General features: G+C 42.1%; 1 protein-coding gene across 1 annotated transcript; it reads right to left on the reverse strand.

Moving 5' to 3' along the window:
- Window positions 1–975: 975 nt before the first annotated feature.
- LOC122301901 (probable LRR receptor-like protein kinase At1g51890) lies at window positions 976–9089 on the reverse strand. Its single transcript, XM_043113257.1, has 6 exons — window positions 8907–9089; window positions 8701–8815; window positions 7566–7631; window positions 6881–7073; window positions 6621–6774; window positions 976–1164 (listed from the first exon to the last, which is right to left on the reverse strand). The coding sequence occupies exons 1-6, from the start codon at window positions 9087–9089 to the stop codon at window positions 976–978; spliced, it is 900 nt and encodes a 299-aa protein (XP_042969191.1).
- Window positions 9090–11181: the final 2092 nt, after the last annotated feature.

Consider the following 11181-nt stretch of genomic DNA (forward strand, 5'->3'; position numbering starts at 1 on the left):
TTCAAAATAACATCAATGTAAGTTTTAAAAATTCAAAACACGCATTTATAAAACTCAATAATACTTCTAAATTCTCAATCTGACTATTAAGAAAAATAATCCATCAAGCTCCTCACGAATAGGGGAGTAGAGATTTGATTTTCAATCATAGAGAAAAGGGAATTAATAAAAGTTAAGAAAATAGCTTTCAGATTTGAGAATTGGAGTAAAAATTATGAAAAAACTCAAGATTTTTATATTAATTATAAAAATACCTTAATTTTGGCCAATACACTAAAAACTGGCTGGTATTGGCCGAAATGTATTGAAATAGTTAGTATTTAGCCTGGTATGAAACACTTACCTCCCCCGTACTAATTACTGTTCTGGCACGGTAAATTCAAATCGTACTGGCTGGTATGATACGATATTCAAAACCTTTGTTAAAGCTGCTGCAAATATCAATATTAGTAATAGTTTCCGACTGTTCTATTTTATCGATGGTTTCGAGTTTCACGCTCGATCTGCTGGTCTTTTTTGCTTCCATTTCCGCATGAAGGTCAGGCATTTCATTTTCTTAATTGGGAACTAATCTCTTTTATTTATGTTTCTGAAGAAATAGAGTTTGATACATATATTGAAAACATCACACAGCTTGGAAAAGTACATTTATTTTTCGCTATAGAAATTACACTTAATTCCTCGAATGGTCACCCATGCATTTTGCCATGCATGTGACAACCGAACTAGCTATCAATTTTAGCATTCAACACCTTAATTAATTTGAAACTTAAAGTTGCAATATATATGCATATCAATCGGCTAATTTAACAATTTTAGGCTTTAAAAAAACATAAAAGGTGCATATATATTGCATCTAGAGTTTCAAATTAAGGTGCAAATTAGAAGCAGAAGAATTAAGTATAATTTTTTTTTGAACAAATTGTTACTACCTGGCCACGGGATTGACGTTAGTAGTCAGATTCAAGTTTATCATTAATGGAATTGAATCCAGCCCTCCGTCCCAGCTATGGACACACATTCTGTTAGTCCCGTTGCCACCTGACTCATGACAGGCCTTCTAGCAGATGTTGGGGATACATAATTCATTGCTATTTCAACAGCTTTCCAGGCAGAGCCAACGTGGAAATCTCCCCGCAACCTCGGATCAACAATGTTTTTTATGTTGCGCCTCCGGCCGCCTAGAAATCACACCCACAATAGATAGAGATAATATTTAAGTGGTTCGGCAACTTGCCTACGTCCACTGAAGCAGAAATTCGATTTTTCAATATGTTTGTACAATTTTACAAACACTTACAACATCTCTTTATCTCTCTCAAATGGCCTCCGTTCTGGGTTTCCCCAGAACCCATTTTCGCGCTCAGCCCTCTGCCCGATCTCTCACCTTAATGAGGATGAATTTTTCTGCACACTTAAGCTCTCCTATTTATAGGAGAGCAGACCACTACGCTGCAGCAATCTGCTGCATGATGTTTGGGGAAGTGCCTAACAAAAACAAAGCACCGAACGGTGCATGTGCGTTCGGTGTAGCAGGCCACTTGGGTAGCATTCAACAATCACCCCCTCCACCCAAGTGTACCATACCATGCTGCTTGCAAAGTGATTCATTCTTCAAATGAATGCACCTCTTTCTTTGACATGAGAGACTTCCGTTATCGAATACGCTCCAATGCACCCGACGGTACTCAGCAGTGTACAATACTGATCAAGTCCAAACAGTGTTGGAACTTGATTCCTGTGACGACCTTCGTCAACATATCTGCTGGATTATCTTCAGTGCCAATCTTCTTAAGTTTGATGTCATCTTCTTCTAATATTTCACGTACAAAGTGAAATCGGACATCTATGTGTTTTGTTCGAGAGTGATATACTTGATTCTTGGCCAAATGAATTACACTCTGACTGTCACAGTAAACGGTAACCTCTTGCTGTTTAAAGCCCAAATCTGTTACCAATCCCTGTAACCAAATAGCTTCTTTCACGGCTTCTGTTACAGCCATGTATTCAGCCTCAGTTGATGATAGTGCAATTGTCGACTGCAAAGTTGATTGCCAACTAACTGGTCCTCCAGCCATAGTGAACACATAACCAGTTGTCGATCGGTGTTTGTTAAGATCACCTGCATAGTCTGAGTCAACATATCCAGTTACTAGACTATCTTCACTCTTCTCGAACCTCAAACCAACATCTACGGTCTCTAAAATATACCGTAGAATCCACTTAGCCGGATGCCAATGATCCTTTCCAGGATTATGCATATAGCGACTAACTAAGCTAACGGCCTGGGAGATATCAGGTCGTGTACACACCATGGCATACATTAAGCTTCCAACAACACTTGCATATGAGACATTCCTCATGTAGTCCCGCTCTTCATCGGTTTTAGGAGACTGCAATGCACTAAGCTTGAAATATGGGGCCATAGGAGTACTCACCGGCTTCTTCTTTGAGTCGATGTTGAAGCGTTGCAATATTCTCTTCAAATACTGCTTTTGAGTAAGGTGAACTGTACCTTTCACCCTATCTCTGCTGATCTCCATCCCCAGTATTCTTCGTGCTTCTCCCAGATCTTTCATTTCGAACTCATTACTTAACTGAGTTTTTAAGCGATCTATCTCCCCCTTGCTTTTACTTGCAATTAACATATCATCTACAAATAAAAGCAAATAAATGAAAAATCCATTTGCAAGTTTTCTGAAATATACACAACGATCGTATTGGCAACGAGTGTATTTCAGATCCATCATAAAGCGGTCAAACCGCTTATACCATTGCCGAGGTGACTGCTTCAAGCCATAAAGAGACTTCTTCAAACTGCATACCCAATTTTCTTTGCCAGCTTCTTTGAATCCCTCTGGTTGAGACAGATAAATCTCCTCTTCCAGATCACCATGTAAGAAAGCTATCTTTACATCAAGCTGTGCTAACTCAAGATCATATTGTGCAACCAAAGCTAGCAATATCCGAATGGATGAATGCTTCACAACCGAAGAGAATACTTCACTGTAGTCAATTCCCTCTGTCTGAGCGTAGCCCTTGGCTACCAACCTAGCTTTGTATCGCACTCCATTTTTAGCAGCTTGATCATCTTTCTGATTGAATATCCACTTACAGCCAATTACCTTCTTTCCTTTTGGAAGCGGCACAAGCTTCCAAGTCTGGTTCTGGTGAAAAGAATGCATCTCTTCATTCATCGCCTTTGTCCATTCAACTTGTTCACTGGACTGTACGGCTTCTCTGTAAGTGGTTGGGATCTCACCCCCTTCAGCTGGTAATGCATATGTCACATAGTCTGCATAACGTGTTGGTACACGTTTCTCTCGTCTCGGTCTGTTGGTTGCTATTGATTCAGGTTGACATGGAGGTACTGTGACTGGATTATCAGTCTCATCTTGTCCATGCTTTTCCAACCTCTTTGAAGTAATAAACTCCACATTCTGCGAATCATTTGATGTTTCGCCATCACTGCTGCCTTCATTGGAATCTTTATGCTTATGTGACTTAAACATCTCAGATTCGTTGAATGTAACATCTCTACTGATGATTACCTTTTTGGACTCTATGCACCAGAGTCTATACCCTTTTACACCGGTATTAAAGCCCAAGAATTTTGCTTTCTTGGCTCTAGGATCAAGCTTACTTTCTTTAGCATGATAGTAAGAAGGACATCCGAAAATGTGTAAAAAGTCATAATCAGTAGCATGTTTACCTCTCCACATTTCAATGGGTGTCTTCCCATTATTGGCAGCTGCTGGTAATCGGTTGATGAGGTGGCATGCATAGGTCACAGCTTCAGCCCAAAATTGTTTACTGAATCCAGCATTCAGCAACATAGATCGCACTTTCTCTAATAAAGTACGATTCATTCGTTCTGCCACACCGTTCTGCTGCGGTGTACCTCGTACCGTGAAGTGTCTGACAATTCCCTCTCTCCGGCATACTTCCATGAAGGGGTCTGAAGTGTACTCACCTCCATTATCAGATCTGAGCCGCTTGATCTTCTTGTCGGTCTGAGTCTCAACCATTTTCTTCCAATCAAGGAAGATTTTCAGCACTTCATCTTTATTCTTCATCGTATACACCCATACACGACGAGAATAATCATCAACAAAAGTTACAAACCAATGTTTACCTCCCAAAGATGCATTTTGGGTAGGTCCCCAAACATCGAAATGCACATAGTCAAGTATTCCCTGTGTATTGTGTACTGCGGTTCCAAACTTGATTCGCCTCTACTTCCCCAATACACAGTGCTCACAGAAAGACAGTTTACATGTCTTGGCACCTTTGAGTAAGCCTTGCTTTACCAGTGTTTGCAAAGCTTTTTCTCCTGCGTGTCCCATACGCATATGCCAAAGACTGGTGGTGTCGGCATCAGTCTCATCTAGCTTCTCACAGCCTGTGGAAGCTCTTCCATCAACAGTACTTCTTTGCAAGAAGTACAAGTTTCCTCGCCTCAAACCCTTCATTGCCACCCGAACTCCCATTAGTACTTTGAGAATTCCATCTTCAATGGCGATTCTGAATCCCTTTGAATCCAGAGATCCTAGTGAGATGAGATTCTTCCGCAAGTCTGGAATGTACCGAACTTCTGTCAGAGTCTTGACGCTGCCATCATGCAGCTTTAACCGAATGCTACCTATTCCCTGAGTCTTACAGGCACTATCATTGCCCATAAGTATTGCTCCACCATCAATTTTTGTGAAATCAGTAAACCAGTCCCGATTGGGACACATATGATAGGTACATCCGGAATCCATAATCCATTCATCGGAACGACAAATGGATGATGAACTTGCCAAGGCAAAATCTGACTCGTCATCTCTGTCCACGACATTGGCTGTGTTGGGTTGATTCTGCTGTTGTCCCTTCCGGTTGGGACAATCCTTCCTCCAGTGTCCTTTGTTGTGACAAAAAGAACACTCGTCTCTGGTGAGTTTTCTGCCGACTGATGAACCACGTGATGTGGCCCGGGTTTTCGAATGAAAACCTTTCCTCCTTCCAGGATACCTTGACTGTGGTCTCCCCCTTGCTGTTAGCGCTTCACTTGATGTATCTCGGTGTACCTGTTTATCTTTTCTTCGGTACTCATTGCTAATTAAAGAGCTAAATACATCTTCAAAACTAATCTTTTCCTTCCCATACAATAGAGTAGTAATTAAATGCTCATATGTATCAGGCAAGGAATTCAACAGTAGTAAAGCCTTATCTTCATCTTCGATTTTAACATCCAAATTTAACAAATCAGCAAGAATTTGATTATAATTATTCAGATGTTCAGACATTGAAATACCTTCACGAAATTGGAATCTGAAGAGCTTCTTCTTCAAGTGCAAACGGCTCTCAATGCTCTTCTTCATGAATTTATCCTTCAATTTCTGCCAAAGTACCCTAGCATCTGTCTCTCTCATGACAAAATACTTTTGTTCTTTGGTAAGGCATAATCGGATTGTACTACAAGCTTGAGTATTAAGCTTCTTCCAATCCTGATCAGTCATATCATCTGGCTTTCCTCCCAACACAATATCCAACTCTTGTTGGATCAATACGTCCATGACTTCACATTGCCACATGCCAAATTGCTTGTTCCATCAAACTTTTCAACTTTAAACTTGGCATTTGACACAGTGGACCGACGTCCCAAGCTACTGGCATGTTTAGAGCTCCTGTCTCTTCCAGATCCTTCCATTTGAATTTAGAAAATTTAGACTCAAAATTTCAAAATTCTAACCGTACGGATGAGTCCGGAACGATCCAAATAGTAGGAAAGCACTATTTGATTGTTGAAATCAGACTCCGAATGGCTTAGATCAAGCCGAAATTGGATCTGAAAAACGGATGGTTGTGATCTGTCTGGCGCGTGGGATGCACGCACTGCACAGTGCCCGTGGGCGGCGAGTAGGCTACAGCATTGTGTGCGCGTGGCGCGCGTGAGGAGCGTGTCCGTCACGCGTCTTCAACCTCTGGAGCGTGTGAGAGCGCGTGGGCGACTGTGGCTCAGTCGTCTTCCTCCTCCGACGCGCGTGGGAGCGCGTGGATGACAACAGTGCAGGCGCGGACCTTCTAGGGGCGCGTGTGGGCTACTCCGACCTCCGTTTTCGATTTCGTTTGCGGCAACGGATTCTTCTCGACGCGAGGAACACTCTGGAGTTGTCAAAAATTGATTTTGAGCAACTTGAATTTTTGGGCAGCTCGAACCAGAGCTCTGATACCAATTGTTACGCCTTCGGCCGCCCAGAAATCACACCCACAATAGATAGAGACAATATTTAAGTGGTTCGGCAACTTGCCTACGTCCACTGAAGCGGAAATTCAATTTTTCAATATGTTTGTACAATTTTACAAACACTCACAACATCGCTCTATCTCTCTCAAATGGCCTCCGTTCTGGGTTTCCCCAGAACCCATTTTCGCACTCAGCCCTCTGCTCGATCTCTCACCTCAATGAGGATGAATTTTTCTGCACACTTAAGCTCTCCTATTTATAGGAGAGCAGACCACTACGCTGCAGCAATCTGCTGCATGATGTTTGGGGAAGTGCCTAACAAAAATAAAGCACCGAACGATGCATGTGCGTTCGGTGCAGCAGGCCACTTGGGTGGCATTCAACATTTTATATCACCTTTAGCAAGCATGAAACTCACCCATGTACTCACGTGAGTCTTCTCAGGATTTCTTGCTATCACAGGTCGGCCTGTGATTATCTCCAGCATAACAACTCCAAAACTGTAGATGTCACTTTTCTCCGTTAACCTGTTTGATGTGTTGTACCTGACAGCAAAGATTGTAAGCATGTTTGTTTAGAATTTCTCATTCCAATTCCCTACGTATAAATGGAGTTTGCTTACAAAGATAGCTAAGATATGTATGTACTTACTCAGGATCGAGGTACCCAAAAGTTCCAGCAACAATGGTGGACACGTGAGAAGCACCATCGGTGCTGGGTAATACTTTGAATAGACCAAAGTCGGCCAGTTTGGCTTGCAAATTCTCATTCAACAATATATTTGTAGGCTTCACATCTCTGTGGATTATTGGTGGCCTACAACCATTGTGCAGATACTCTAGTCCTACATTTCCAGGTCATCAATACTCATATTGACTGATAAGGTAAGTATTTGCCACGGATGTTTATCTTGAGAAAAAAAATTCATGGGAAAAACCTATATTTCTCGTAGTGAGAAGTACACATGGTTTGAAAAAGTACATAATGTTTAGAAAAAGAGCAATCATCAATACTCATATTGACTGATAAGTAATAAGGATATGTGATGTATAAATTCCACATTATTTAAGAATAAAAAAAATATTATTCTTTATAATGATTCTAATTGGCTTCAGTTATATAATTGACTAGTTTTTTATTTTTTATTTTTTTAAATATAATTAAGCTCAATTGTAACTTGTCCCTCCCTTGGGGCCTTACAAATAAGGAGATTGTCAAACCCCACATCGACTGATAAATGGAGATTGTGTCACTTAAAACCGATCACAACAGTTGGAATGATTCATGAAGATGATAAAATCAGAGATGATTAAAAAAAAAAAGTATGTTTACAAACCTTGTGCTGCTTCGAGTTGTATTCGGAGTCTGTCATCCCAGCTGATTGGGGTGTTAGTGTTTCTATCTACACATATTTGATATGAAAAAATGGTGTTAGTCTTGTTTAGATCGGAGGAACCCAAACGATGGGAAATAATAAGGAGTTCTTTGGGAAATCCAGGACGAATGGGTGCAGGGGGTACTATTCAAGATGAGAAGGGGAATCTTACTTGGGCCTTCGCAAAAGATCTGAGTCATGGCTCTAATAATGACGCTGAGCTTATTGCTCTTTTTTATGGTCTCCAATACTGTAAGGACCTATTCATTCGAAGAGTGGAGATTGAACTAGATTCGTTGCTGGTGGTTCATTGGTTAGAAAAAGGGAGGTGTGATATATGGTATCTTGAAGATTACTGGGAAAAGATTCAATCGATTCTTGCTACTTTGGAGTTTAAGGTAAAACATACTTATCGAGAAGGCAATGCAGGAGCTGATTTTTTGGCTCGTATGGCATTGGATCAGAAGAATGGTACGTGGATTAATTCGTATCATGAAGTGCCTCATTTGCTCAAAGGGATTCTGAAAGTTGATAAACTTGACATCCCAGCGATTCGTTTATAGGTTTTAATAAGGTGTTTGTTCTTGGTTTATAAGTGCACCAGGTTTTTTTTTCTTGTGTTGGTTTTTGCAGGTTTGTTTTGGTTTTTGTTTTAGGTTTGTTGTTTTTTTGGTTGGTTTGGTTTTTTTTTTTAACACTTAGTTTTGGGTTTGTTTTAATGCTATCTTGTATGCCCCCAAGTGTCTTATTATTACCACGGTTTTCCTCCTCTATAAGTGAGGCTATTATTAATAAACTTGGGACAGGGCTGCTATGTGGGTGGCTACTGGCTCTTCGGTTAAAAAAAAAAAAGTAGTGATATAAAAATGGAGGCGGACTCTTCCGTGTATGTAATTTAGTAATACTAGGAATAAGCTTTAATTAATGCATAAGTTTTGCACAAGTATTTAATGAAAATTGAGCCCCACCAAGAAAAAAGTGAGTTTTTTTACACTTTTTCGTGATGCAGTTCCTTTTTTATAAAAAGTCTGTGCGAGACTTTTACACTTAAAATTTGAATATTTTATTATTCACAACAATTTAGACCAAATTAAACCTTGCAAGTTTCCACAGGCCATGAACTCATAAATGAGCCCCATGTGTGCTTCTTCATGGCAGTACCCAAAAAAGGTCATCAAATTTCGATGATGAACTCTAGTCAGAAGCTTAACCTGTTATTATATATAAGGCCACACATATATGAATTAGAAAAAGCTTTATTTATTTATTGTACGTTTAATACGGGTAATGATTTATTGCCACCTCTGCTTCAAATTCCCGATACCCTTGAGCTGATGATGGAGAAAGCATCTTAACAGCCACTTCAGTGCCATCCATGTAGCAATGGTAGACTGTTCCAAATCCACCTTTCCCCAGTGTTCTCTGTAAATTATCGGTGATCTTGAGGATGCCAGAATAAGTAAATTGTCGCATTTCTGACCTCATTAGCCGATTTTGATTGTTTGTTTCCGCATCTATTTTTGGGATTCCTCGCATAACCAACGATGGAGTTCAGTTAGACATGAATATCTATGAAGGAAATACAATTGCTTGCATGATGTAAATCGGAATTCTTATTGAAAATTTGACCTGTAAAAAGAAAGTTGGCTCACCTTTTCTTTCTCTCCTTTTTAGGCTCCAAAAAATAGCCGCTGTAGTTAATAATGTTGGAAACCCCCCAAGTGTGAATTGCCATTTGAATTTACAGCCACCCACCCACTGAAAGAAGCTTCCCACTAGTTCTAAAAAGTTGCAGCAGCCCCTCAACAGTCAAGGAAAGCTGCTGGAAATTTCTTGGTTGTCAACTATGATGGTTACGTTAGGTGGGCTTCTCATATAAAAAGAGATCATTTGCAATGGTGTAAATCATCCTCACTGCGGTGAGAGATCAAGGCAAAGGGCTGAACGAAATTTATGTTCTGGGGAAATCTAGAACATGGGCCATTTTGAGAGATAGAGAGTTGTTTATGAGTATTTGTAATTTTGTACAAACATATTGAAAATATTGAGTTTCCGCTTCAGTGGAGGTAGGCAAGTTGCTGAACCACTTAAATATTGTCTCTCTATTATTTTGTGTGATTTTTAAACAGGCCGGAGGCACAACAATTGGTATCAGAGCTTTGGTTTCGTGCTGTTTAGAAAAATCAAGTTGATCGAAATCAACTTTTGGCCATACAATGATATTCCTTGCATCAAGACGAATCCGTTGCCGCAAACGGCATAAAAAACGGATGCCGAAGGAGCCCGTACGCGCCCCTAGAAGTTGGAGAGTGCACAGACGCGCCTCAGTCGCACCAGAGGAAGAAGACGAGTGGGAAACATGCGCCCACGTGCCCCACTCGCGGCTGGAGGAAGAAGACGCGTGAGGTACACGCGTCCACGCGCCCTCACGCGCACCAGGGGTTGAAGACGCGTGCAAGGCATGCGTTCACGTGCCCCCACGCGCCCTAGAGGACACTGGCTCGTGTAGCCATTCGCCGCACGTGCCTCAGACGCCCTGTCACAACCCCCAGGAGATTTGCCCGGGACCACATCTCGGCACGACCCATTGAGGGTCAGGACAGTCACATGGCTAGTCTGCTTGCATGCCTTGGCTCAAACCATGACACGCAGCGGGTGAGCATGGAGGCTATTGACCGTGTGCAGACCATGCGTGTAGGCTTGTGCATGCCCTTGAGCGTGCATCTGCGCACATGCATGCGTGCCCCCACACCACCTAGCGAGGCCAGTGGTGTGCCCCCACAGGCATGCCATCCAGCGCACGGCTCTAGCCCATGCCTTGCAGAGCAGGTTAGTGGCATGTCTCGCAGCGTGCCATCCACCGCATGGCTCCAGCCCATGCCTTGCGGAGCAGGTCAGTGGCATGCCCACCAGGCATGCCATCCAGCACATGGCTCCAGCCCATGCCTTGCAGACTTAGCGCCCAGGCCACCAGCCTGGGCCATGCCGTGCACCATCATGGCTTACCTTCAGCAAGCCATGCCCATCATGCCGTGCACCACCATGGCTCACCTTCAGCAAGCCATGCCCACCATGTCGTGCACCATCATGGCTCACCATCAGCTAGCCATGCCGCACCACCCTGGCTCACCATTAGCCAGCCATGCCGCGCACCACCATGGCTCACCACCCAGCAAGCCATGACCGCACCACCTGACCATGGACCAACCTGACCACCGTGCACCACCTAGCCCACCATGGGCCATGCATGCCACGGCTAGCCTTGGTCCATGGCCATTATCTTGTTATTTATTTTATTTATTTAATTTACTTTATTTATTTATTTTCTAGGGACCTATTGGGGGTTTCCAATTTGTTTTTCTTATAAATAGGACCTCCTTCATTTGCTTTGGGAATATCTTTTGGCAAACTCCTAGAGGGAAGACTATTGTTTGAGAGATCATAAACTGGTGCCTTTGCACTTAGGCTTTTTTGGGTGCAAGAGAGAATCACACTTTGCAATTCTTTGAATAAGTGTGATTCATCTATCTTGTTCTTGCAACTTGGTGCAATTCGTGAATCCAAGTTGTGTTTATCA

The sequence above is a fragment of the Carya illinoinensis genome, chromosome 2, assembly GCF_018687715.1.
Source record: "Carya illinoinensis cultivar Pawnee chromosome 2, C.illinoinensisPawnee_v1, whole genome shotgun sequence".
NCBI classification, from domain to species: Eukaryota; Viridiplantae; Streptophyta; class Magnoliopsida; order Fagales; family Juglandaceae; genus Carya; species Carya illinoinensis.